The sequence below is a fragment of the Fonsecaea nubica genome, assembly GCF_001646965.1.
Source record: "Fonsecaea nubica strain CBS 269.64 chromosome Unknown Scaff126, whole genome shotgun sequence".
NCBI classification, from domain to species: domain Eukaryota; kingdom Fungi; phylum Ascomycota; class Eurotiomycetes; order Chaetothyriales; family Herpotrichiellaceae; genus Fonsecaea; species Fonsecaea nubica.
The window spans coordinates 1-26,543 of NW_019173799.1; the positions used below are offsets into that span (position 1 = coordinate 1).

At 52.0% G+C, this 26,543-nt stretch overlaps 10 protein-coding genes across 10 annotated transcripts; 7 read left to right on the forward strand and 3 right to left on the reverse strand.

Moving 5' to 3' along the window:
* Positions 1-182: 182 nt before the first annotated feature.
* On the forward strand, positions 183-1,144 carry AYO20_10910 (hypothetical protein; the record flags this gene model as incomplete). Its single annotated transcript, XM_022649166.1, has 2 exons — positions 183-976; positions 1,030-1,144. 2 exons carry the CDS (start codon positions 183-185, stop codon positions 1,142-1,144), a joined length of 909 nt encoding a protein of 302 aa, XP_022494830.1.
* A 1,048-nt stretch (positions 1,145-2,192) lies between these two features.
* AYO20_10911 (hypothetical protein) lies at positions 2,193-3,449 on the forward strand (the record flags this gene model as incomplete). Its single annotated transcript, XM_022649167.1, has 1 exon — positions 2,193-3,449. One exon carries the CDS (start codon positions 2,193-2,195, stop codon positions 3,447-3,449), a length of 1,257 nt encoding a protein of 418 aa, XP_022494831.1.
* Positions 3,450-4,185: 736 nt separating this feature from the next.
* On the forward strand, positions 4,186-4,818 carry AYO20_10912 (hypothetical protein; the record flags this gene model as incomplete). The annotated part of the gene is made up of 1 exon (XM_022649168.1): positions 4,186-4,818. The coding sequence occupies one exon, from the start codon at positions 4,186-4,188 to the stop codon at positions 4,816-4,818; it is 633 nt and encodes a 210-aa protein (XP_022494832.1).
* Positions 4,819-5,958: 1,140 nt separating this feature from the next.
* On the forward strand, positions 5,959-7,614 carry AYO20_10913 (hypothetical protein; the record flags this gene model as incomplete). The annotated part of the gene is made up of 1 exon (XM_022649169.1): positions 5,959-7,614. One exon carries the CDS (start codon positions 5,959-5,961, stop codon positions 7,612-7,614), a length of 1,656 nt encoding a protein of 551 aa, XP_022494833.1.
* A 1,419-nt stretch (positions 7,615-9,033) lies between these two features.
* Positions 9,034-11,545, forward strand: AYO20_10914 (hypothetical protein; the record flags this gene model as incomplete). The annotated part of the gene is made up of 4 exons (XM_022649170.1): positions 9,034-9,053; positions 9,129-9,478; positions 9,538-9,817; positions 9,916-11,545. The coding sequence occupies 4 exons, from the start codon at positions 9,034-9,036 to the stop codon at positions 11,543-11,545; spliced, it is 2,280 nt and encodes a 759-aa protein (XP_022494834.1).
* Positions 11,546-12,747: 1,202 nt separating this feature from the next.
* AYO20_10915 (hypothetical protein) lies at positions 12,748-14,655 on the reverse strand (the record flags this gene model as incomplete). The annotated part of the gene is made up of 4 exons (XM_022649171.1): positions 12,748-12,875; positions 13,003-13,760; positions 13,834-14,123; positions 14,482-14,655. 4 exons carry the CDS (start codon positions 14,653-14,655, stop codon positions 12,748-12,750), a joined length of 1,350 nt encoding a protein of 449 aa, XP_022494835.1.
* Positions 14,656-15,474: 819 nt separating this feature from the next.
* AYO20_10916 (cytosolic Fe-S cluster assembly factor nbp35) lies at positions 15,475-16,562 on the reverse strand (the record flags this gene model as incomplete). Its single annotated transcript, XM_022649172.1, has 2 exons — positions 15,475-16,418; positions 16,478-16,562. 2 exons carry the CDS (start codon positions 16,560-16,562, stop codon positions 15,475-15,477), a joined length of 1,029 nt encoding a protein of 342 aa, XP_022494836.1.
* A 2,278-nt stretch (positions 16,563-18,840) lies between these two features.
* AYO20_10917 (hypothetical protein) lies at positions 18,841-21,938 on the forward strand (the record flags this gene model as incomplete). The annotated part of the gene is made up of 3 exons (XM_022649173.1): positions 18,841-19,033; positions 19,095-19,757; positions 19,822-21,938. The coding sequence occupies 3 exons, from the start codon at positions 18,841-18,843 to the stop codon at positions 21,936-21,938; spliced, it is 2,973 nt and encodes a 990-aa protein (XP_022494837.1).
* Positions 21,939-22,261: 323 nt separating this feature from the next.
* Positions 22,262-23,383, reverse strand: AYO20_10918 (hypothetical protein; the record flags this gene model as incomplete). Its single annotated transcript, XM_022649174.1, has 1 exon — positions 22,262-23,383. The coding sequence occupies one exon, from the start codon at positions 23,381-23,383 to the stop codon at positions 22,262-22,264; it is 1,122 nt and encodes a 373-aa protein (XP_022494838.1).
* A 929-nt stretch (positions 23,384-24,312) lies between these two features.
* Positions 24,313-26,273, forward strand: AYO20_10919 (hypothetical protein; the record flags this gene model as incomplete). Its single annotated transcript, XM_022649175.1, has 2 exons — positions 24,313-24,372; positions 24,435-26,273. The coding sequence occupies 2 exons, from the start codon at positions 24,313-24,315 to the stop codon at positions 26,271-26,273; spliced, it is 1,899 nt and encodes a 632-aa protein (XP_022494839.1).
* Positions 26,274-26,543: the final 270 nt, after the last annotated feature.

Here is a 26,543-nt window from a genome sequence, read left to right on the forward strand (position 1 = left end):
CCCCAGTCTGTTCCACTGCCCCTGGAGGCGCTTGTGGACCTGGTCGCAGACATCCCTGGTTTCCGTTCATCTTTGTATGGTTCCCCCCCCCCCCCGGCTTCCCTTTTGACAGCCTCGATTCCTGCCCACTAACCATATCCATCCAGCTTTGGTCCACCTTCATCTACTGCCCTCTTGCTCACATGGTCTGGGGCGGAGGGTTCCTCAGTGAGCTTGGGGTGCTTGACTTTGCTGGTGGGACGCCGGTACACATCTGCAGTGGTGCAACGGCCAGTGCACTCAGCCTCTACCTCTCCTATCCAGTGTTCCGCTCCCGAAGATCCGATGTCCGAACGCCTTCTCATCTCAAGTTGCATCGGCCGCACAATTCCATGTGTCAGTTATTGGCCATGATCATCATCTGGGGTTCGTGGTTGGCGTTTGATGCTGGCACCACCCTCACCCTCAGCTTCCAGTCGGTCATGGCGCTCTGCGTGACGAATCTGTGTGCGTCGGCCGGTGCCTTGACGTGGGCGTCCATTACCTACTTCGAGACCGGTCGATGGTCACTGGACTCGACGTTCATGGGCGCCATCGCCGGTCTGGTCATGATTACTCCCGCCGCAGGTTTCATCGACCTTCCCACCTCGCTCTTCTTCGGCATCTTTGGAGCCGTCGTCTGCCGCCAGGCTTTGCGCATCAAGTTCACCGCCTTTGCGCGAAGAATGCGGTGGGTCGACAATGGGGACACCTTTGCCACCCACTGCGTCGGCGGCTTTCTCGGTACCATCGGCACCGGACTCTTTGCCCAGAAGGCCGTGGCCGCCTATGGAGGAGTCGAAGTGGACGGTGGTGTATTTTTTGACGGCAACATTCGCCAACTGGGCATTCAGATCGTCGAGGCACTGATCGGCTTCACCTGGTCGTTCGTGGGATCGTTTGTGATCATCGCCCTGATTGACTGCATTCCGGGCCTCGAGGTGCTCGCAGAGGACAAGTGCGTTAGATCCCGTACGAATCCTTATTATCCATGCGCTAACAGGCCTACAGGGAAGTCAATATGGGGATGGATGCTTCTCAAATGGACGAGAGCTTGTACGAGGCGCAATGGGCCGGGGAAGAGGACTATAAGCCTCTACCCAACGGTAATATCGTGCTGGACTAGAAACAGGGTTACTCCTCCAAGATTATAGACATGAAGGCTAGATAGAAGTGAGACTAGACAAATACTGTAGCAAGGATAGAGCAAGTCTAGATGGTAACTTTAGATCAAATGCATGAAAGAATTGTGGCATCCGCCCTTTCTCGGACCGCAATGCAAAAATTTTGTTCTCTTTCTACATCTCCCTTTTTGCTTTTCCCTGTAGCAAAGGACTTCTACTTGAAGAATAGGGCAAAAAGACAAAAAATGACCAGATTGAGGCTCGAACTCAAGACCTTCTCCGTTTTATCTTAAGATGTTAAGGAGACTAGATGAACTGTTAGATACTGCTGGCGTACTGGCAGATATTGGGTTGTACTCACTGTGATAACCAACTACACCATCCGGCCGATTTGTGCTAATTGTTGAGGATCAAATGTCAATCATAGCTTATATTCAAGACTTTTAGAATGTGGGGATCAAAGTCCGTGGTTCTTTCTCTCAAGGCCTTGGCATGCACGCAGCTTGGCCATCAGCCGCATACGGCTCGACGACTCGACGGTATGTACCTCCTCCTTGATGTTCCTGTTGACTAGACCGATCACCCCGATCAATCAACATAGATAATTGGTTGTAATTGGACCTGTCTTTCTGCCTGGTACACGACGAGAACAATGAAACACTCTGCTTGGTCTGTCCCAAATCCTCGGACTGAGGCGTGTCTCGAGTCAATCTTTGTCCTTGCTGCACTTTAGACTGAATGTGGCAAGAGACAGTCTGAAGACAGCTACTACTCGAGACCTGGAGCCATTTCTGATCACCTTCAGTTGCACCATGTTATCAATCTCAGGACGGCGAGTGCTGAATTATCTGCTATGCTGATGTCTGGTGAGTTCCTTTGATGTCTTTGTTTCGCGTGTCTTTATTCCGCTCTCGGATACGTGGCAGCCAGCGGTCACCAGCGATGAGGTGAATCATACTACACTGCCTTGTGTCGCAATGTTTCATATTCTTGCAATCTTCTGCTTCATAACGTTCCTGAGTTTACTTGGACACTGTCATTATCTCGAAGATGGAAGAGGACGGATCGATCCCCCTTCGTCACATTCCGCCGCACGGACAACCGAGCCCTCCCCAGCCTCTCGAAAGCTGCAATACCGATGACCTCCCGCAAAACACGTCGCCGCAAGAAAGCGAACCATGTGCTGAAGGCCATGCCCTTGAGAGTGTGGCTATTGAGTTATACGCCGAGACCCTCCTAAGCCGAGCACATTTGCTCCTTGTCAACTCCACGAATGACGATGTCGATACCCAAGAAGATCCTTTCGATCGAAGCAGAGAAGCTTTGGTAGAGGCCGAATCATTGTGTTTTGCTGGTCAGCATCCAGTGAGCGACGCACTAGTCGCAAAATGCTGGTATATCAGGGGCTGTCTTGCCGATGTTTGTGGGGACGACGAAAATGCATCGAGATGTTTCATAGAGACAACAAACCTTGATGAGAGTTACAAAAGCCTCGAGAGGGTGAAATGGTACCTTCAGCGCCAACATGATCTTGAAGACGTGTTTGGTAGATGGAGTGGCTCAAAGGATCTGGTCTTGAGCCCGATTGGCGGGTATCACCTGGGTGGCCTCGATTCAGAAAACGAGTCATCGTTGATTACGCCGTCTCCCAGTCCGAGCATGTCAGACTTCCGACAAAGTGAGCTGTACCAGTTCCTCATGTACGATATAAAGCATAAAACCGTCAAGGAAAGCCGGCCCTCGGCAGACGACCTGTCTCCAGTTTCCCCATTACACCAGCCGCATCACCTGCCGCCCATTGCCACGCCGCAAAAAGCCCCTTCGACGGATAAGGTCGACCAACTGGTCCAAAAGAAAATCCACAGTCCGGGCGGTCGAAAGCGGGCGTCCCCGAAAACCCGCGAGGCATTGAAAGGGTCCGAGAACTCTCCAGTGAGAGACCTTTTCCTTCTGCAGGTCGAGGAATGTCAGAAGAAAGCGATGGTGGCAGAGGAGGAGCGGAGGCGTCAGATCCGAGAAGACAGGACACGGCAATCTGTAGCTCATTCTCGGCGTCTTTCAGGTGGAGAGGCTCTTCTATCCGATGGCCTCAGTATTGCTGGGCTCGACACCACGACTGCGCCGGCGGAAAACGGTGCCGCGTTAACTGGCAAGCTGACGATCAACACTCGAGGAATAAGACGACAGTCAATATCGTCAAAGTCAAGCGACCGCTCGCCAGCTCTACCCAGTCCGTTGAGGAAAGCCTCTTTGCCAGGCGATGCACAAGTCGCCGCTGAAGGGCGTGAATCAGAGGTTGCCAAATAGCTATCAAAAAATTTGTTTGGAAACGAGTCTAATCCACCAAGGACATGTGTCGGCTCCTAATAAAAACCAGGATTACTCCAAGCCTTACATATCGTGTGAGACCTCTCGGACCTCATCTCGATCCACCTTTGCAGCCCTAAGACCATCGACAGTCCTACACGCCACCTCCAGGACAAGCTTGTGGTGATCATAATTACCGTATGTAGAGGGTTAAAAAAAGGGCAAGCGAATCTGAATCTGAGTCCATACTGGGATGATCCTTCTCCCCGCAACGGCCGTCGGCAAAAGGGGATTACTGATCGATCCATATGCTGCCGACGTGTTCAGTTTCAAGCAACCCTCGATACTGTAGATGACATTTGTGGAACAGCTCTTCCACAGGGAAGTAGATTATGTTTGATCACAGACAACTTCTGTCTTGGATTAGTTATGTAGTTTGGGACAAGAGAGGGTCTTGCAATTAAATTATTATTCATCGGAGACTGGGCTCTTGATCGGTGCGTAAGAGAGATGACGCCCAGACTACGCCGCATACATGGTATATAGATCCCGAGAGCAGGAATTACGAAGGACATATACACACATACGGAACATGTCCACGAAACCACGACTCGATAATTGAGTGGTGGTCTGGAAATCATCATTGCAAGAAGTGTCCCCCTCTCACTCACTCACTCGCAATCTTCTTATAGACCATTGTCTCCCATCTTCTCTGCCGCCCTTGTCCGCCGCAGTCATGACCCTCACGACTGAAACGCAGACCATCCACGCCCAACGTCTGGTATACCGCTCGTCCATCTCATTCTCCACCGCGGAAGCGCGGCTTCGCTCATCAATCCAGCCCGCGCCGAGCTCGTCCGTAGGCAGTGTCCAACAGGGTTGGGACCAGGATCAGGGACCGGGCCAGGGCCAGCTACAGCAACGACGACGACGACCACCACCGACGGATCGAGCGTCCTGGGAAGCGCGGATCAGGACGCTGGTCGGCCCGCACGGGTTCATGTACTTCCACGAATTCGACCACGGAGCCTGGCTGCCTCTGTACGCGCCGCCGAGCGCGATCGTCGTCACGGCCAGTGGGGAGACCAGGAACCTGGGCTGTAAGAGATTCATTCTGGGGAATCCGATGATCGCCATCACCATGCTCGAGCATGATCTCGACGCTGGGCTTTGTGTCCCCGTCGAGTTGTGTCTTGTGGAAGAGCCCGAGGGCGGCGTGAGGGTCGTGTGGTACAAGCCCGCATCCTTGATCGCGGGCTATGAGGGCGTGGAGCAGGAGCTGGTGGACGCTGCGGACGCGCTGAGTGGGAAGCTGGACGTGTTTGTCAGGTGGGTGTTGAGGGACGAGGAAAGTGAGGGAAGGCTGTAAGATTGTTTTGTTGTTATTAGTGGCCTTTAGCTTATCTCAAATGTGGTCTATCCTTAAATCACTCATGGTAAATCTCTATCGTGATGAGCCAGTCGAGTGTCGAGCGAGGCTGTTGAATAGTCATCGGCAATGTGGTCTTTAGCAATCATGCGAATACAAAGGCAGCATCTGTCCTCGAGTGTGATGTTGTCGACCAGAGAGCGCACGGGTGTCTGTAACTCTCTTACCAGGTGACATAGGAATAGATAGAATTCTCTGGTACGGCATGACCGAGACTCACTACATTTCATGTCGACGCAGGTTTGTGTGTTACCACGACTAGTACTCTTCCCAAACTCCAACCAACAAGGGTTCCAAGCTCATGAAAAGTATTGCCTGTCAGAGTAAATCCATCGGTACCTCCTGCGCTGGCCGGCACGAAGCCAAGCCGCCAAACACAGGTCAAAGATCATCACCACTCTCTTGTTCAAGCCGTGATCCGAAGACCGCAGACAAGAACGCAGCGAGAGTAAACATAAGGCTTCACTCTAGGGTACCGAGGACTTTGTGTCGTCAGCCAGGTTGAGGATTCTGTGGCTCGTGTGAAGAGCTCAGAAGAGGACGTTTACTATAGAAATGATTCTATGAAGTCTGTAGGGAGATGGGCGGTTAGCAGGAAAACACTCGAGAAGGGGATTCGACCATCAACTTCATGAGGACGGGGGTGAACGTACAAAGTCGACATGAAGAAAAGAAAAAATAAATTGAGGAAGACGCAGCCAACTTATATACCCGGGAAATTTTTCGACAAACGCCAAGAGCGCTACCCGAATCAAGGTTAGTACTGAATTAGAGCCTCGTCCAACCTTGGCGAGATGAGCTGCTGGTTCCTTGGCAACTAAATCACGTGATTGTACCAGCCAAATCGGTTCAGTGTCCACTCCTTGCGAATACTGGAAATTTTTCAGACGACGGAGTCACTACCGTGGCCGTTATGACAGCACCATCGTTCCCAACGACTCTTTTCTTGCCTAAGCTTACCTGTTAGGCGGTGGTCCAGCTCATTGTGTGACAGGGGTTCAGATTGGCGCTGAAAAGGGAGCCGAAAACCATTATTTGACCTATTCGGCCAGTGCAGCTCGTCTGCTCTCATTCTCCACCATGGCAACCACAACTTCCAAATACTCCAGCACCCGGTATCATGACCAATCGTTAAGGGAATTCTTCAGCTTCGAGGAAGTTGTGCTCAAGGGGTTGGCGTCTGATGGAGGCTTGTTCCATCCTCATGCCGTGCCCAATGTCAGTTCAGAGTACTTGAAATGGAAAGACTTCTCCTTTTCGGACCTGGCTTTCCAGGTCATGAGACTGTACATCGACGAGCATGAAATCTCGGATCAAGAGCTCAAATCAATTGTCGACCGGAGTTACTCGACTTTCAAGCACCCAAAGACGGTGCCGTTGGTCACGTTAGACGAGAGCAAGAATCTCCATCTACTGGAACTCTTCCACGGACCTACCTTTGCTTTCAAAGATGTTGCCCTGCAGTTCTTGGGAAATCTCTTCGAATTCTTCCTCGTGCGCAAGAACCAGAAACTGGAGACGGGCCATGCGCGCCATCACCTTACAGTGATTGGGGCGACCTCGGGCGACACTGGATCGGCAGCTATCTACGGGCTGCGGGGGAAGAAGGATGTCAGCATTTTCATCATGTTTCCTGACGGCAAAGTCTCGCCAGTCCAAGAAGCACAGATGACGACTGTTCTTGACCCCAACGTACATTGCTTGAGTGTCCAAGGTACGTTTGACGATTGCCAGGATTATGTCAAGGCTTTGTTTGCAGATCCCGAAATGAATAAAATCCACCACTTGGCGGCTGTCAACTCGATTAATTGGGCGAGGATATTGGCTCAGATCACTTATTACTTCTATGCCTACTTTCAGCTTCTCAAACAGCAGCCTAACCTGAAGGAGGTCAAATATGTGGTACCAACTGGCAACTTCGGTGACATCTTGGCCGGTTATTATGCGAAGCGTATGGGACTACCAGTGGCGAAACTTGTGATCGCGACCAACGAGAATGACATCTTGCATCGCTTCTGGCAGACGGGCTCATACACAAAGAAGCAGAAGCCAGCAGAGGAGCCGCACGAAGGCGTCAAGGCAGACGGTGCTCAGGCGCATGAGGATGGCGTCAAGGAGACATACAGCCCCGCCATGGATATTCTTGTGTCTTCGAATTTCGAACGGCTCCTCTGGCACTTGACCCTAGAACACGAGCTCGATCAAAACCCCCACGTCAAAGTCGAATCTTCAGTAAGAGTCGCTGGGTCAAAGATTGATGGTTGGTTCAAAGAGTTGAAACAGACTGGATCATTTACCGTGGATAGGCAAATTTTGGACAAGGCGCGTGACATCTTTGGCAGCTCTAGAGTCAGCAACTTAGAAACTCTGGAAGCCATTCGAGATTGCTACAGAGGGGACGCCATCTCCAAGAAAGGGTATGTGCTTGATCCTCACTCTGCGATCGGCGTGGTTGCGAGCTTGCGAGAAATCTCGGCTGCCGGCTCAGCATCTAAGGTGCCAATCGTGTCGCTAGCGACGGCCCACCCTGCTAAATTTGCCGGCGCAGTCGAATTGGCCTTGCAGGAAGAAAAGGGTTTCGACTTCAGCAAGATCCTGCCTCAAGAATTTATCGGGTTAAGCGACAAGGAAAGAAAGGTGTTGAAGGTGTTGGCGACGGAGGGACTGGCTGGGATTCGCCAGATCATTACCCGAGAGGTGGAAAAGGAAAAAGAGGTTGGGCAAAACGGCGCTTGAGCGGACATTGGTAGAGAAAAATACAACATCCTTGCAGTACATTTGATTTTGGTGGTTAGGAGGGCGTGGAAGGTAGACTCTTGTCGTTGAGCATAAGCAATAACGAAACGTCTACTCCTGTTCAAGATCGAGGACTTGGGTCCGTAGCTCTCTGAATTTGCACAGGCAGGGCAATGCTTTCAGTAATCGGTTTCGACTCGTACATATTGTGCGTACGCCGTACACCAATCCCACCGCTCAGCTCCTGTGGGATGGCGCAGTCCAAATTCTGACTTGCGTGCCAGCTGGATCTAGGCCGATATGTTGTGCCTCGGGCCATCTCAAATACGGGGAGTGTCTTGGTCTCTTTTCTTGTTTGACACTTTCTTGCTTGTACCTCGTATTTGTTGCTTGCAGAGTCTGCGAGCGAAGGAGACGAACAGAGGCCGACTTGCGCGCCTCCTCGTATATTCAGCCGCGAGACAGGCGCTCCCTCCTATTGGTCTGTTTCCAAAGTTTTTAAACGAGGTGTGAAATAAAATCGGCAATGTTCCGGTTCATCAGACCCAGGTCTCAATTCCACGGCATGGGAGGCCTGGCACCACCTGGCGATTGGGTGGATGTCTGCCTCCTGAACATCTCTGGGATGGTGGATGCATCTGTAACAACTGCCTGTCCATGGTGGCAGAATGAGGAAGTACTCGGCACGGCCATAAAGGACGTCCGCAGGAGATATTCAACCAGTGTGAGAATATGCAGAAGTGACGAGAATCGGTGTCGAGGGTCCCAATATTCGTATTCAGACTTCGACCCGTTCTGTTGCGATGCCAGCCTGAGGCAACGGGAGAAGTTAGCCACGGCAAGACGGAGTTCAAGTCTGAAACGTACTGGATTAGCACCCTTTCTAGGTAGGATTCGCTAGGCCAGTCAACAATATTGTACTTGGAAGTAGGTGTAAGCCAATTTAGGCTTGGGGGCCAGCTAGCCCTAGTGGCCCTGCTCCCTGCGCCACTTGGCCACAACGAGATATGAGCACTCGGTAATAACTCGCTGGTTCTCGCACCACTACTGGCTGGGTGCCACCACCTGGGGTGCCAGCCACCCACCAGCTCGTTCTCCAGATGCTTACCAAAGAAAACCCCTGCCCGATGTTCTATCTTGGGGCTCACTAACCCACTCGCTGAAAGGTTGTGCTGTGTGCGGCTGCCAGCCCACGCCGTAAGCTATCTCCTTTTGGGCCGACATCATGGCCAGAACTGAGCAGCTGAAAAGCCAACATACAACACTGTGTCGGGATGTCGGTGTCAGCCCTGAACCCATGCTATGCGATGGCGTGAACTTGATGGTAGGTTCGTTGCTTGCGTGATTGTTAACCACTGTTTGTTGCAACTTCTCTCTTGATGATCTGCTGTTCTTCGTGACCGACGATCAACGCCCGTCATGGAGTCCGGCGCAAAAAGGTGAGAGTGACAACGTCCTTCCAAGAGGGCTGGGCCAGTCCAAGTCGGACGGGTGTAACTGACCTACTTCTATAGGAGACACATTCCACACTGGCCGCCCTTCAAACAACCCTACCAACAGCTGGGGTCTGCAGACAATGTCCAACTAACTCCCCTGCCTCCTACTGGCGGCTCGAGCCTGCCGAGCGCGAACTTCTTCAGTCCAGACTTCAACAGCAACACAGCCTACACTCCGGATCCTCTGGCCAGTACACCACAACCCCTCCTCCCATCCCCGAGCAAGGCGAGCACTGCGCGGTCGCAACGGAAAAGAAGAGGATGGAGGACTAGTTCGCGGATAGCGCTGGGTTGCGCAGTATTGGTGCTGGTAACCAATGTTTGCTTGACCATTGGAATAGTGACGGGGGGTATGGATATGATGGGTGGTATGTTGGACCTGAATGGCCGGTACTCTAGTCCAGAGAGAAATACTGACCCAAGTCAGGCATCTACATGGTCTATGCCGGGAGTTGTACAAAGACCGAAATGAAGGACACCTGGATTCATCTGGCGCTCAATATTGTGGCCACCGTTTTGCTGGCAAGCTCGAACTACTGCATGCAACTGGTCTCGTCTCCCACTCGCAGCGAACTCGACAAGGCCCACGCCAAGCAGAGATGGTTGGACGTCGGCATACCCAGCATCCGAAATCTCGGTTCTTTGCGAAGGAAGAAGGTCATTCTGTGGTGGCTTCTGGGGGTTTCATCAATCCCACTCCATCTGGTGTAAGTCTCATCGCTTGGATGTGAGGGCAAGTGGCATAGGGCTAACGGTCTAGTTACAATTCCATCTTCTACTCTGCCCTTGCGACGAACAACTATAGTGTCCTGTACGCCTCTGAAAGCTTTGCACAGGGCGCTAGCTACGACAAGACCCAGTTTCCTGACAGCGAAGAATGCAATGTTACCGATATCCAGGCCCATGCCGCCAAGGACTTTGTCAGGCTCAACAATGAGGATTGCATTCACGCATATGCACGGGATTTTGTTGAGGATCGCCGTAATGTGATAGTGGTGGTCAAGAATCCTCCTGCAAACGAGGGTTCCCTTTTCAAGATTGCCGACAACGAATTCCCCAAGGTCATCACCAGCAAGTACAATGCTTTTGCGTGGATCTGCGACGATCCTGATGTTGTCAACCGAACACACGCATGCTGTGAGAACCAATGGGGGTTTGTGCCATGCTCGAAGATCACGCCGAAATTGGTCGATATCGCGGATCAGTGGTCTACCGGCGGGTTTGAAGTCGACCATTGCCTCTCGGAGCCCGTGGAATCCCAATGCCACTTGCATTTCTCCCTCATCCTTATGAGCGTGGTTCTGGCCTTCAATATTCTCAAAGTGGTCGGAATTGCCTACGTTACCTTCTGGTTAGGCGAGGCTCCCCTGGTGACCGTGGGGGACGCACTACAGTCCTTTCTGCGCAATCCTGACTCCACGACGGAGGGAATGTGTTTGGCAAGCCACTCGAGTATTGTCGCCTCGTCCAAGCTTGGCTACAAGTCCATGCCCATGAGATATGACCCTCAACAGCATCGATTTTTCGAGGCCGCAACCTGGAAACAGTGGGCTTTTCTACTAGGCTTGTTCACGTTCGTGGGCGCGGGGACGGCAGTCTGCCTCGCACTTGGAATCGAGAATCTCAAGGGCGACAGAACCATCCAGAACGCATGGTCGATCGGCTTGAATACGGTCAAACCCCAAAATCTGATCATGGGGTGGAATCTACCGGGCTACGGCAACACCTCTATCGCCATTTCCACACTCATAGCCAACGCTCCGCAAGCGTTGTTCTCCTTCCTCTACGTTTGCTACAACAGTCTCTTCACAGTCATGTTCCTGTCACGCGAACTGATGCGGTTCAGTGTCACGGCTGGTCGAGGACGGAAGTATCTGCGAGTTAGTGAGGCCAAAGGCGAGCAAAAGTCGACATATTTCCTCAACTTACCGTTCAAGTATGGCATACCTCTGCTTGTCGGCTCGGGGTTGATGCACTGGCTTGTGTCGCAGAGCGTCTTCCTGGCAAACATTGCTATTATCCCTCGCGATGGGACAGTGCCCATGCAAGACGAGATTACCACGGTGGCCTATTCGCCGATAGGTATGCTCTTCCTCCTCTTTCTGGGCTTTGTCCTCCTCGTTTTCCTCATCGCCACGTCATTTCGGAAGCTACCCTTTGGAATGCCCGTTATCGGGAGCAACTCAATGGCCATCAGTGCCGCGTGCCATCTGCCGCCTGGCATTGACCAAAACGAACGCGAGGAAATAGTGCTCAGACCGCTGAACTGGGGTGCTGTGCCCGGCTCAGGCAAAGTCATGGACTTGGGTATCCATAATCCTTACACTCAGAGCTTCGAAAGTGGTGACCTGGATGAGGACGGAACCGGCTTTGGACACTGTTGCTTCAGTGACCGGGTTCTGGATCCGCCAGTGAAGGGCAAATTCTACATCTGAAAAGTTTTGCTGAATGTCTAATGGTTACGATCATTCTTTGCACCACTACGATGTTTTCAGCAAGTCGGGTTATCTCAACGGACCTTGTGCGACTGTTTTACGGCTTACCCTTGTGGCTGAAGTATTTTGCGTGGGTTTTCTTTTTTCCTTCTGCATAGCGATGGCGTTTCTCCAGCGGATTGAGGGATTCGGATACCTATTTCCTGTTCTTATTGATACACATAACAGCCACGAAGACGGAAGGGTGGCGGAAAGGAAGCCTTGTTCCGGGGAAATCAGAGGTCGCGACCCCAATGCCCTCTTTTGTTTTGGAAACGCCCCAGTCATGAGAGCCGGAAGTCATGGTCGGGACGGACGAGGGACGAGATGAGATAGACGACGTTCCGCTCGTGGACGTACGTAGAATAGACATGCGATGGCAGGGATATCCTCTATGGAGAAATGAATATCAACATGTGTGTGTGTGTGTGTGTGTGTGTGTGTGTGTGTGTGTGTAACCTGTGAATAACTAAAACCCAACAGAACGAATTCTAGGAGGAAAGGAGAGTATCTGATCGTCCAGGTTGAATGATCTTATTCATCCGTGTTGGGCTTCCAAGTCTAATGCAGTGCAATCCATTCCAATCGTACGCATATGCATACGAATGAATCTTGCCCGTGTCGACGACGACGACGGAACGTTGCCATGTCTACCTAGGTACGAGGTAGGTTGACTAACATACATGTATATAATGTGTACCATGAGGGCAGGTATGTTATGCCCATCTATCAGTGTTACCCATTTTGCCATGTCTTTGTCCTGTCCTATAATGCGAGGCAATACAATCCATACCAATCCACTGCAGGGCGTCTCTCCTGTTGCCGTACCGAACTGCGTCGCAGGAACTCACGGTATGTAAATAGGTAGCACGAGCGAGAAAAGACGCACGGAATTCGTCATGTTATCATATGTCATGTCATTTTACGGTATGTATTTTCAAAAAGGCCATGTATCGACTTCAAAGGTCCGTCCGGTCCTCCCTTCCCTCCCACTCAGCCAATGCAGTATATTGCAATGCAGTGCCGTGCCTCGACCATCTATAAACCATGCATGGTATCTTTTTCCCTACGAAAGAAACGAGAAACTCCTGCGCTAGAATATGCAAAAGCCAGCAAATCTTGTATTTCGTTCGTTCCAGAGGCGGCGGCGGTGCGCGCGCGCGCTATGAGTGCGGTGCAAAACTGACAGAGGGGCCTGAGGCGTCGAAGACGACGAATTGAGACTTGAAAAAGACGTCGCCGTAGATGGCAAAGGGGAGACCCTGGTTGGATTGGAGACCGCCGAAGCAGACTGTCATCACACCCACCCGAACGGGGATCGTCAGCTGGTTTGTACTACTTTTTTTTCTCGGGATAAAAACAAAATCTATGGGTAAGGCAGGGTGGGGTATAAAGGGTAGAGATAAAAGGTCACTCACACTGCTCTCCTGTCCGCGTGTCCGTGCCCACATTGGCAAAGTTCATCCCGTCGCCTGATACCGTGGCCATGTTATTTCCAATAGCCACCTGCAAGTCCGGCAATTGCGTGTTGCACGGGAAAATAACACCACCGGCGGCTTGTGAGATCTGGGCGCCATCCACGGTGCCCCAGTACGCGGTGACCATTTGATCAGGCACGAGCATCAGTGACGTGCCTGTGTCGAGGATCGCTGTGCCGCCAGCAATATTGATGGTTTGGCCTTGCACGGCGGCCGTCGCGGAGTCGACTTCCCAGAAGCCGCGCGACGAGTCGACTGGCGCGCTGGTCAACTGGCCGCTGAACGACGAGGTGTCGATGTTGCCAAACTCGTACGAACCTACTTCGCCAGATTTTAACTGAGCAGTAAACACTGGAAGCGTGAGGTCGGGAAGGACGTTGTCGAAGAATGTCTTTTGCGGAGTGGGTTGAATGGTGTTGAGTTGGGAGAAAGCGAGACCAACCAGACCGTTTGCTGCAGAGTCTGTCACGAAACTGTCGGCGACGGTGTCCGGCAGGCCGATTGCTTGGGCAGCTACGGTGGCGCCGCCTATGTCGAATTCGTCAACCCCAACGGGACCGGAGGCAGAGGAGCCATCGCCATACGAGATGTTGAAGGTACTGCCCTGCAGAGTATTCTGGAAGGTGGTTGATTTGGTGGGATCGTAGATCGTGTGGCCTTGTTGGGCATTGGCAGGGAGGTTGGTGTTGAAAACCCATCTGTTCGTTGATGTCTGTGTCAGTACAATGTGTCGTAGACAACAAAACGCAAGCATGGGAAGTGACATCGTACGTGTCTGATGAGCCGCTGTCAAAGTTCAGGACCAGCGTTTGTCCACCAACGTTCACCGGAGACAAGAATTGGGCATCGTTCTGCGTGGGCGAAGCACTTGTCTCGCCGTCCTCATTTCCGGTGGTATCAAGCTGAGCCTCGGTGGTTGCCTTGATGGTCGTGGCCACCTCCCCACCAGGCAAGAATTCGATGTCGCCAAATCCAAATTTGAACATTGCCTTTCGATATGCAGCTTTGCCATTTGGCCTGTAGTTGTGTTGCTGTATCCGAGGGACTTTAAAAGAGCGTTTCTGTTTTATTTGGATAGGGCTCGCGGAGATTGTTGTCAAGAAAAGAGTGACCAAAAGCAAAGTATAGATTTGAAGCATACTGGGCCAACGACCTGGGTAAGGATATGGCCGAAATGAAAGAGATCGGCGAAGCTCAGCCTACGGGTACCGGACCTGTCAAATTGAACTCGAGGGCGATTGAAGAAATGAATATCGTGAAGGACCGGCCCTCGATATGTATCAAAAAGAAAAATGATAGACTGTACGAAAAGGAAAGTGACAAGGCTGGAGAGACAACAAGGATGGAGGAGTGAAGAAACGGACTGGAGGCCAACATTTTAACAGAATAAAAGTGTAAACTGGATGTTGGTAGAATTACTCCGCAGTGCTGCGGCATCGTCTCGAATTGTGCTAGACAGTCTTGGGCCACGCCATCTGCATGTCTCAGGATCGTGATCAACAGGTCAACGATGGACCTGGTGAGCTCTCGATTGAGGCCCAGAGCCAGGGAGGGGATCTCGGTGTCAAGAAGGGAGCTCTCCACCGACGGCATGATTCTCGACTGGCCAGATCCGAAGGGAGCCAACCATAGGGGCGGACAGGAGTGCATGGCGGTGGCAGTGTGACGTTGAGGCCACTGGATGTGGATGCAACTCCGTTTGCTTGTCGAGGCTGAAGAGTCGGAGGTCTACCGAACGGGGGCCAGGGGGATGGGAATGTGTGGTTCTCAGTTGCGCTGGTGAGAAATGATGGGGTTGGATGGAAGAGAAAAGGGGTGAAGGTGAAACTGAAGGCGCAGAAGTTTGAGTTTCATCTTCGGTCTGAGTTTCCGCAGCGGGACTGACGCTAGCCACTTGTGGATCTCGGCGTCTTGGCACGCGCCTCGCCCTCATTTGTCCCAGAGGGGCGGACACGACGAGAAAATACGAGGAGCCCCAGTCAGTCAGGGACAGTTCATGCAGTTCATGCAGTTCATGTTCATGGTGTCCAAGTTCCTGTGTTGGCGTTAGGCCTTGCTCATGCACACTCGGTACGAGGGACAGAGGACGAGACACACATTCTGCCCTGTGCAACCTGAGGCCATTACCCCACAGCCTCCGTTCCGTCACTGTCTCTCCGAGCTTCATCTGCCGCCCAAAACGTGACGCCAGAGCTCATGTGGAGTGCGGCGTGGGAGTGCCTGATCTGGTATGCTCACAGTAGATCACAACAGTGCCTGCACTTCGGAGGCTGTTATGGCTGGACGGCCGGAGAGGTGATAAGAATCCCGCCTTCCCCGGACAAAGATGAGCATTTGGGTTTGCACCAACCACCCCGGACAAGATCAAAGGAAACCAACTCCAGTATTCATGAACAATGGATGGTTGCGCTCTTATATTGGTCCGTCAGGAAGAACTTGGTCGGGGTCCTCGCCTATCATCTGGCCCACTGTCCTCACAACTTGTCGTAAAGCCTTGCAGGCCGGACTGTCGGGAAAGCTCTCCATAAAGCTTTCACCAAAGTCGCATGCCATTCCGATTCGCGGGTCGAGTGGTACTGAGCCAAGGAAGGGTATACCCATCTCCTGACATAATTTCTGACCTCCTCCCGTCGTTGCTCGGAAAATCTGTGACTCGTGTGTGCATTTGGGACAGACGAAGCCGGACATGTTTTCGACCAGCCCTAGGACCCTGATCCCAGCCTTTCGACAGAAATCGATCTCTTTCCGCACGTCCAGCAGAGACACTTCTTGTGGCGTCGTCACCACGACCGCACCATCCACGCCGGATTCTTTGAGGAATGAATTAACTGATAGGTGTTCGTCTGACGTGCCCGGTGGCGTATCGACAATCAAGTAGTCCAACTCGCCCCATTCGACATCTTTTAAAAATTGTTTGATTATCCCATTCTTTTTTGGCCCTCGCCATATAATAGCGTCGTCTCTGTTGGGTAACATAAACTGAATGCTCATAACTCCAAGGTTGTCGGTGACCCAGACCGGGCTCCATCCGGCATTGCTAACGTGTATGGTTTCACTCTCCACGCCCATCATCTTCGGTATGGAAGGACCGCAGATATCTGTGTCCATAATGCCCACTGTCGAGTCTGGGTTGGCGGCAAAGGCGTGCGATAAGAGCGAGGAAAATGTAGACTTGCCCACCCCGCCTTTTCCAGAGAGTACCAAGATCTTGTGTCTTACTCCAGCAAGTCGTTCGGTAATGAGAGGAATATCGGGGTCGGGGCCTTTCGGTGCAGAGGCGCAAATTGCTTGGTTGGGACAGCCATTGCATGCGTCACCCTTGCCTGCTTGCTCGGATTCTGGACCAGGACAGTGCTCTATGACGCAAGTTAGCGAACGACCACGTTAGACATTTGCGACAACTGCAACCCCTCACCTGGCTCTGGAGCGACTAGATCTGGCTTTCGTTTCAAAGGGTTTTCGAACGCGTCGGCTACGGGTTCGTCGAAAGAGGGCGCCATTGTTAGAGGGACAGGATCGGCCGGGGAGGAGTGAGAAAGAATCTGGAGGGGATAGAGGATGGGTGTCGGAAGGTTTTCGTGCAGCCGTGGTCTGGTAAAAGCAGCGGGGTAGATGGATTGGTAATTGGTTTTGGGGTCGCCGATGGCCACTGATAAAGCAGGAAAAACTGCAGAGAGGCTGAGATGTCAGGTGAGGCTCGCGGCAGAATGCGCCGCTTTAAAACACCTGCTCCCTCCGACTTCCTCCCCTACTTGTCAATTGTATATCTCTCCTCTGAGAGTATTTACCCCATTTCATGCCGCTTTATTAACTACCTGTCGCAATCCCAAGTCGCCAGTGTCTCCGTATACATACCTGTCCCACTATTGTGTGGTATGTTGTCAGAGTCCACGACTGGTGCCGTATCAGTCGGATGGAGTATCCCCAAAAGACGTCGTTGAAACCGATCCCGCGCAAGAGGATGCAATGCGATACCCGATACAGGATAAAGAGGCATTGGGCATTAGTTGAAAGCCTGTGCTGGAGCTAAAACACCCCACGTGACGTTCCGCCTTCTTTCCACTGCAATACTTTCGTCTCCTGTGAAATGCCATACTCCTCTCACTGTTGTCTCACAACCTTCCTGCCATTGCAGCGACCTTGTACACTTAAGAATGAGCCCACCTGTTGGACCCAGAAAACGACGCTTCCATCAGCGATCCAAGAATGGCTGCATCACGTGCCGAGGGGAAGAAAGCGTTGTTCTCGAGAAAAACCCATCTGCATGGGCTGTCGCCGCAATTCGTTGACATGCATATGACCCTCAACAACTGTGCCGACGACGACGACCATGGTTACAAGGTACGGGTCCGATCGGGAACAAGTTGAAACCCCCTCAGAAGGAAGACATTCTCAAACTGAGCATTATATCACATCCTCGTTTCACAACTCTAGCAGCGTCAACAATTCCAAGCGAGATCATCATTGCTTGACTATCTCACGTAAGAATGAGTCGTCAGCAGACCTTGAGCAAATCATGTCAAAGGCACAGCTCCGTGTCGCATCGTCGCCCTGCAATCTGCCAGATATCTTGGGCACAGCCGAAGCGCAGGGACTTTTCCTGCATCAGCCATGCTGGCTGCGAGGCGGCAGCCGAGGAATCCCTTTGTCCATTGTTTGCTTCCAATGGCCATGAGCTACCAGAATATAATGCACGCCATCCTGGCGACCATCGTGTCCCACCGTGCCAGCGCTTGGCAAGATGGCTCAATCTATCCCGCTGCAAAAGGGCATTATGCAGTGGCGTTGCGTTCGGCCAAGCACTGTATTGCCTCGTTTGTCCACGGCCAATAAGGAGAGCCTCTTACACTATTGGCGCTGTTGTTAACGCTCTGCCAGTTCGAAGTAACATTGCCCCCCTCAATGAGTACTTGCTCCCCCTGTAACGTAAAGCACCGTGCGGGGACCAAGTACTGTCACGAGGTGAGAAAGCAGCTCTAGGACAGCCTTGAATGTGTACTTCTAGGACTGTGATATTGGCTCGGGTCCGTCTGTCTCCAAGCTTCTGACTGCGGACCTTGAAAGATGTTTGGACCCGTCAAACCTAATGCGGAGATACATAGTGGGGGGCAAGAACTAGACGCGGTGATGGCTCAATGTGGTGATGGCTAGACGCGCTGATGGCCGGCTGCGGACAGACCTTGACTCAGCGCCTGTAATCCTTTGACACATCTCTCTAGCAAAGTATCCAAGTTATACTGCTCTTCATATGAGTCCACCAGCACCACGATTTCAAAACCAAGGCAATTCGAGAGCTTGCCCTTAAAACAAAACGAATCTGCACCCAGCTGATGGCAACAAGGTCGACATGCTACACCGGGAGCGCAGGCTCTCTGATGCGTCATCTTCTCGGAGAAATTAGAGCGCATTGCTGTTTCCTGGCATGACCAAGCCATATCAAGCCAGCCAGAAAAAGCGCCTCGGCTTACCTACCCTATCTCCTTGCGGCCTGCCAAGATTTAGGATTTCCCCACTTTTCTTTTTCGACTCAATCACGTGACCGTGCACCACATCCGATTGAATTTGGCCAACCTCTGCTTCCCTTCACTGCCACATGGGCCCTTGTTCACTCACTCACTGCCTCTCCAATGCCTGTCTCAACCCCGCGTCCCTGTAAACATTGACATGGATCCGCGTGAAGATCTAAACCGTCTGCCTGATTCCCCTTCTTCCGCTTTGTGTCGCTTTTCCTTTCCGCGGAAGAGTTCTTTTCACCATCATCCGTGAACAACCAACGTCATGGCAGAAATTATGGCCAAACCATCGACTGGAGATTCCGCCACTGAGAATCTGCGCCGACGTAATGCTCCCATCAGGGCAAATACCCAAGAAGATGCCAGGAAAGCCGTGCTCGAGCTGAACGCCCTCGAGGAGAAGGAAGCCAAAGATGAAAAGGATCGCAAGACCTTTGGCCGCACTCCCGATGGCACCGGTATGTACCTTACAACCGCCCAGCTTTCCTCTTCAGGGTAGAATCTCATACTTCCTTCTAGTGTTTACTGTTCCGTACACCCAGGACATGGTTTCTCAGCTACTGTCTCCCAAAGAACCGAAGAATCTGTCCGACTTCTTCGTGCTGTTGATCCTGCTGCTACATGGTCTTCTAGCATGGTGCTTACCCTCCGACCTGAGAAAACCCGTGCTTGCCATTCTCTTCTTGGGCTGGAGAGCCGGCTACAATATCGGCATTGGTTACCTACTTCACATGCAATCCCATCACAAGCTGCTGGTCAGGTGGGCCCGAAAATCGAAGCTCTTCCCAGTTGCGGCCAATGGCGAAAATCCTCACCCTAAACTCCGAGCGTTTATCAAGAGAGAACTAGAGACCAAAATTCCCAAGGACTATGATTTCGACACCGCCCCCCTTGAATACAATACTTGGTTGGTTTTTCGCCGCTTGGTCGACTTGATTCTCATGTGCGACTTCACCACCTACATGCTTTTTGCTCTGTCCTGCGCTCATATCCCTGCCACCGAGCCTGTCTTCCTAACAGCACTTCGCTGGATTGTTGGCATGTCCCTGTTCGTCTTCAACGTATGGGTCAAATTGGATGCACACCGCGTGGTCAAAGACTTCGCTTGGTACTGGGGGGACTTTTTCTTCCTCATCGACCAGGAGTTGACCTTTGATGGAGTTTTCGAGATGGCACCCCACCGTGAGTTCTTATCTAGCCATCTCGCTCTCAATCTCATGGGTTGCAAGCTGACCTCAACTTGCAGCCATGTACAGCATCGGTTACGCTGGCTTCTACGGAATCTCCTTGATGGCGGCGAGTTACAAAGTCCTCTTCATCTCAATTATTGCCCATGCTGCTCAATTTGCTTTCTTGGTCATGGTTGAAAGCCCTCATATCGATCGCACTTACAACTCTCCCCCTCCCCGAAGGGCCATCAACGAGTTACCCGCAGCAGCGCAAATGGACAAGTCTTTGGCTGAACACAGCGCTACCGCAGAAGTGTGGCCTAGTCCTGCCCATGCACAACCGTCTCAAACGCATAATCTGCTGGGCATACACAATATCGATCTCTATCGGACTACAGACACTGCAGTCTTCCTCATACAGTTTTATCTGTTCGCCTTGACTATCCTCACCCCCAACACAAGACTTTACCAGGCACTGTTCGTCATCAATGCCACTATTTCGCGGATTTGGTATTCGGTCGGTATTGGCTACTTGTTAAATAGACAGTCGTCAAAGAAAAAATGGACCCGCCACTTTCTGAAGTACGGTGAGAGCACGGGAGAAGCCTGGAGACAGTGGAAAGGCATTTATCATCTCAGCATGACTCTCTGCTATTCCAGTTTTGCGGCTGCTGCGTGGAAAATGTATCGGCTTCCCCAGAGCTGGGAAGGGGGGATGGCACTGCCCAAGCATGTCATCGGACTAGGGTTGATCGCTCTTCAATTTTGGGTTTCATTCAGTATCTACGATCAACTTGGAGAGTTCGGCTGGTTTTTTGGAGACTTCTTCTTCGATCACTCTTCCAAGTTGACATACGGCGGCATTTATCGGTTCCTCAATAATCCAGAGCGCGTCCTTGGAACGGCCGGAGTTTGGGGTATAGCCCTGATTACGAGCAGCAAAGCAATGTTCTGTCTCGCCTTGCTGAGCCACACTCTGAGTTTGGCGTTTATTCAATTCGTCGAGAGGCCGCATATGCAAAAGCTTTATGGAAGAAGCCTGCGACAAGATGCTGGACTGGTCAGGAGTCTTCGAAGATCACTTCCACCTCCTCTGCGACAGTGGCAAGACGGATTGGACAAAATGCTGGGTGATGCCTTTGACGTCCTGGAAGACTTCTTTGACGCGGCCAAACCTAAACTTGCAGCAGGCGTGACCAGCATTGTCGAGGATACCAAGAGCCTGCTGCCGAAGAACCCGCATCGCCTGACCATGACAAGAATAGAGCCGGAGCTTGCTGGGTTGGATCCGAAAGACTACAAGCTCGACATTGAGGGAACATTGGCGTCTGCTCTAGCCCATGCTCAACGCTCGAGTGAAAGAGAATCCGAACAAGGCAGACTCCCGGCGGAACGCACGAACGATTTCAAGGCTCTCCTTTTCGAATATGGTGCTCCCATCAAAGTTAAATGGACTGCACCGCTGAATCATGGGAAAAAGGACTGGGTCGGATTGTATATGGTGTCAGACAACAATTCACGTGAAGTCACAAGACTATCGTCATCGGGAAGATGGATTGCCACGAACCGCGATGAGTACGAACTCCTCGATTCCGAAGTCGGCATCATATCCAGCGACGTCAAGAGTACGATAACCACTGAAACAGGTGAGACCAAGGAATGCTTCACTGGCGAAATGCTCTTCTCAGGCGACAAGTTATGGTGGACACAAGGCGTCTTTGAATTCCGCTATCACCACAATGGCAAGCATAATGTCATGGCCATCTCACTCCCGTTCGAAGTACGCATCCCACGCTTCAGCGAGGACGATCTCGAGTCCTTCGACACCAGCATTTCCCTGTCGACCCCCATCAGTCTTGAACGTGATGCAATAGTCCGCCATACCATTGAAAACACTCTATTGCCGATCGTCCAGAATTGCTTTGACCGCGACCCCGAGATTGCGCCACGCACGATCAAAGAGCCATTTGGAAGCCTTGTCGACCGAGATGGGAAATATGCCAGGCGTGTGGTGTACGTCATTCACCAGATGTTTGGGATTGAGTTTGCGCCCGAGGTCGTCAAAGCCGATGGGAAAGTCGAGAATCTAGCGTGGCGGATATGGGAGGCGAAGAAGGTATTGGCACCTTTTACCATGTCGAGATCGAAAGGGCCCGGAACGCCGGTGGAGGTGGAGGTTGAGGTTGAAGGGTGAGATATTCGCCAAATTAGGGTCGCTCTATTCGGGCCACTTGAGATTTGCAGAGGAGACGGCAGTGCCTTTATCCTTTTTAAGGGGACAATTCCAACATTTCAAAATCCAAAATCCAAAATTCAGAGCCCAACTTTGGCGTACAGTACAAGGGCAAAATGGCAGGAGCTGACAAATTTTCCGATCAAATAATAGCCCAAGCAGGACGGCGAGTCCAAGCCGCCTCTATCAAGAAGAACTCCCATGCTGATGCATGCATGTCCCCAATCCCCGAATAATTCCAAATCCGTTAGATGCTCTTTCTAAAGTAGTGCCGAAAAACCCGTCTAGTAGAAGATCGACCTCGTGCGGTGATGTGCCAACAACTCCTCTATCTCGCCGGCACTCTCCATCTCTTTACATGTATCGTACAAAAAGAAATCTATCAGAATGGCGTTGACCTTGCCCTTGGCCTCGGGATGCTTGCGCAAGATTTCGCGCCGGATCAGCTCGACGCACCAGATGCTGCAGCCTCGGATCTCAATTTCCATGTCCTCTCCCGCGGTGATCATCTCTCGTCGGGAGATCCGGGATTCCAGCCGAGGCGAGTACAGCAGGCAGTGCAGCCCCTGTAGCATTTGTGGGATGCGGTAGTCGGCGAACATGGTCAAATTGTCAATGTCGGAGAAGGCGCCGTACGAGGTTCCCTGGAAACAGGCCCAGACATCTGCCACGAAGATCTGGGCGCGCTTGTACAGGCGGACCTCCTTCCCCTGGAAAGAGGCGACGTCCTGGAAGTTGGGGAAGTATTGAACCAGCAGGTTCACCAAGGCCGCCGCCGATCCGTCCGCGCGGCGGATGATGTTCGCTGGCCTGCACCCAAAGTGCTCGTAGAGGACTGAGCCGGCTTCGCGCAGGATGGCGATCCGGTCGCTCAGCAACGGTATCGGTTCCTGCGTGGCAGACCGGAAGATATATTCCAAGACACTATCCGGACAAGCATCACGATCCTGCCAAAAGTCCGGGCTGGTAATGGCATTGCCTTCGTTCAAGCCTCTCTGTAGTACGGCGATGAGAGACCAATATCCCGTCCACCTCCGACCCTTGTACTCAACCGCGAACCTCTCGCCCTCAGGCAGCTCGGACCAGAATGAGAAGTTCAGGAGGTTCATGGTGAAGATGAAATTCAGCGTTTCCTCCTCGCTGGATTCGGAGAGTTTAGGGTGGAGCTCGTGCGTTGACCATGTTCCCGTGGAGTAACTTTTCGATTGCATGAGCTGGTAGATGTGCTCTGCTGCTTTCTTGGTGCCGGCGCTGGAGATGGCGACGTCGATGGCGTTGTCGCAGATGAATTCTGCCGACTCCAGGACGCCCGTGGACGGTGGTGCAGGGGCTTGTCCATGTCCACCCAAGCCTAGGGACTGCCGCAGGAGGGCCAGTAGTTCAGGGTCGGCTTCGTCGTCAGACATCTTATTTGGGTTCACCCAAGATCTGAAAGCCTCCGGAAAGATGCTTGGATACCGAAATTGATGGACAGCGCTTCTGCAAACTTTGTGGTAGCTGACGGTATAGGAGACTCCGGGTCACGCTCGCACGATCGACCGACAGCACCAGAAAAGGCCTGCCTGGTGTTATTATTGCTGCATTCCATTGATGCTGATCATTGCATTCGAGGTTCTCTTCATGTGCTGCTGGCTAAGGAAGCTCATTCGTGCCCTGGCCTGGCTCTTTGCCGATCAGTTGGGCTTGCCGGGGTTGAAAAATTTTTGGTCTGTATGTGTCATTTTTAGGCAAACGGAGGTTTCGACCGCACGCGACTTTTTTGGATGCAAGACGCATGACGGCATGACGAGATTGTGCAGTTGGGCGGAACCCTCCAACCCGGCCCCCCTGGTGCCGTAGGTGCCCCTATTCTCTCACTAACGCAAGCCTTGAGCCAGGCCTAAGCCGCTAGTCTGAGGGGCACCAGCCGCCCCCAATCGGGCTCTTCAAGCTCCCCAGAGGCGCCCCTGATTGGGGGAGCACTTTGCGCTCATGCTGCAGGGTTCAGCTATCACAAACCCCATCGCAACACCAGAGGTCATCGTTGCTGCGTCTGCGGCTTGCAGCGCAGCGGCTTCAAATATTGCCCGAGCCTTTGAGCGCTCAACTTATCGATTTACATCCATCACCTCTCCTGACGCATCTCGGCTACCGGGCTTGCTCTCCTGGCGTCAATGAGCCTTCAACTTCACCTCACTCCGACTTCTTTCTTCTCTTTCAGCCTTGTCTCCATTCTTGTGTCATAGTTCCCCTCTCATGGTCGGTCTTCATTATTAGAACGGCTTCGTTCGCTCAAGCAAGCCACACTCCTCTTCTTCCTATTCTCAACCCCGGCCCTCCTCTGAAACCCAGCGCAATGCCTCGCGACAGATATACCCGTCAATCTCTAGGCTCGACGCAGCGACTAGTCAAAGAGGTGAGTTACTCTCCCAACACGGGCCGCAGCAAAACTAGGTCTGACTTTGCGACCAAAAAAAGTCCCGTGTCCTCCTTGTCGGCGCCGGCGGCATAGGCTGCGAGCTGCTCAAGAACCTCGTCCTCACAGGGTTCGGCGAAATCCACATCATAGACCTTGACACGATCGACCTTAGCAATCTAAATCGACAGTTTCTCTTCCGGCAAGAACATATCAAGAAACCAAAAGCACTGGTCGCAAAGGATGTGGCGCAGAAGTTCAACCCGACCGTCAAACTGTTCGCGTACCATGCAAATATAAAAGACAAGCAATTCAACCTGGAGTGGTTTTCGGGCTTCAACATCGTCTTCAATGCGCTCGACAATATGGACGCGAGACGGCATGTCAATAAAATGTGTTTAGCTGTCGATGTCCCCCTGGTCGAATCTGGCACTACAGGCTTCAAAGGTCAAGTGCAGGTCATCAAGAGGGGCAAGACTGCTTGCTACGACTGCACTCCCAAGACTACTCCGATTTCCTACCCTGTCTGTACAATCCGATCCACTCCGAGTCAACCAATCCATTGCATTGTATGGGCAAAGAGTTACCTTCTGCCAGAGCTGTTTGGCGTGAGTGAAGATGAGGCGGCTGAAATGGACTCTTCAGAAGATACGGATAATGCCGAGGAGATTAAAAATTTAAAAGAGGAGGCACAGGCTCTGAAGAAAATCAGAGCGTCAATGGGTTCGAACGACTTCGCCAAGCAGGTGTTTGACAAGGTATTCAAAGAAGATATAGAAAGATTGGTGAAGATGGAGGACATGTGGAAAGACAAGAAACCACCAGAACCGCTTTCGTACGATACACTTGAGCAAGGAGCAAGCATGGTCGGCTCAGAAGTAGCTGAGCATGGTCAACAAACATGGTCCGCCGTCGAGAACTTTGCTGTGTTCAAGGACAGCCTGAATCGTCTGGTGAAGAGATTCTCTCAGGAACAAGCGGCCGCCTCAAAATCCGGGGATTTGCAGCCCACAATCTCCTTCGACAAAGATGATGATGATACGATGGACTTTGTTGCTGCAGCTGGTAACCTGCGAGCAATCATTTTCGGCATCGAACCCAAGTCAAAATTTGATATCAAGCAGATGGCAGGCAATATCATCCCCGCAATCGCCACCACAAATGCCATGGTCGCCGGCCTCTGCGTGTTGCAGGCATTCAAGGTATTGAAAGGCGACTACGCTCGGACGAGATGGCTCTGGCTGGGGATTGGTTCATTGCGGACAGACCAATTAGACCTACCAAGCCCAGACTGTCCCGTCTGCAGCGTTGCTATGGCAAGAGTCCATGTTGATATTGAAAAAGCCACACTAGGTGACCTGGTACAAGAGGTTTTGCGGACCAGACTGGGCTATGGAGAAGAACTGACAGTCATGACTGAGGCCGGCGTGGTATATGACCCCGACCTCGAGGACAATTTGGAGAAAAAGCTGTCAGATCTGAATATCGATGACGCAAGTTTTGTTATTGTCAAGGACGACGACGACGACCAGCCCCGGGTCGACCTCCAAATAGCCATCGAGACGAAGAAACCAAAGGACGAAAACAAAGTCGTTTTGCTTGTTGAGAAGGAAGGCGAAGCATTTGAGATTCCTCGGATAACGAAGAAGCAGCCTGCTCCCACAGATAATCACGCCGGAGAAGACGATACGAATGGTGTGATCATCACGAACGGTGTCTCAAGCACTATTGCGCTCCCTAACGGCAAGAGGAAGCGGCCCTTGGACGACGAAGGAGAAGAGGGTGCTACGCCGGCAAAGAAATTGCAAGGCTCGACCTCGGGAGTGGCAAAGAATGGTGACATGCAAGCAATTGTAATCGACGAGGATGACGGAGCGCTCATCATCGCAGATGATGACTGATCGGTCCAGAACAAGGAGTGGCCATATGGACACCTGGACGATATACATGTGTTGGACAGATCCGGAAGACGAAGGGTCATATTAACGGTCATTGAACCAATCTTGGACAAGTTTGTGACTGGCAATGAGGCGACATATGTCTCAGGCTCAGATCTGGCTCGTCTGCCTCACAACAGATGAGCTTTTCGCATTACTACCCCTGTACTCTGGACTTGAGGACGTATCTGCTCCTCGCATCATGAGCAAGGAGGCGGATAGACTCCAGGGGTT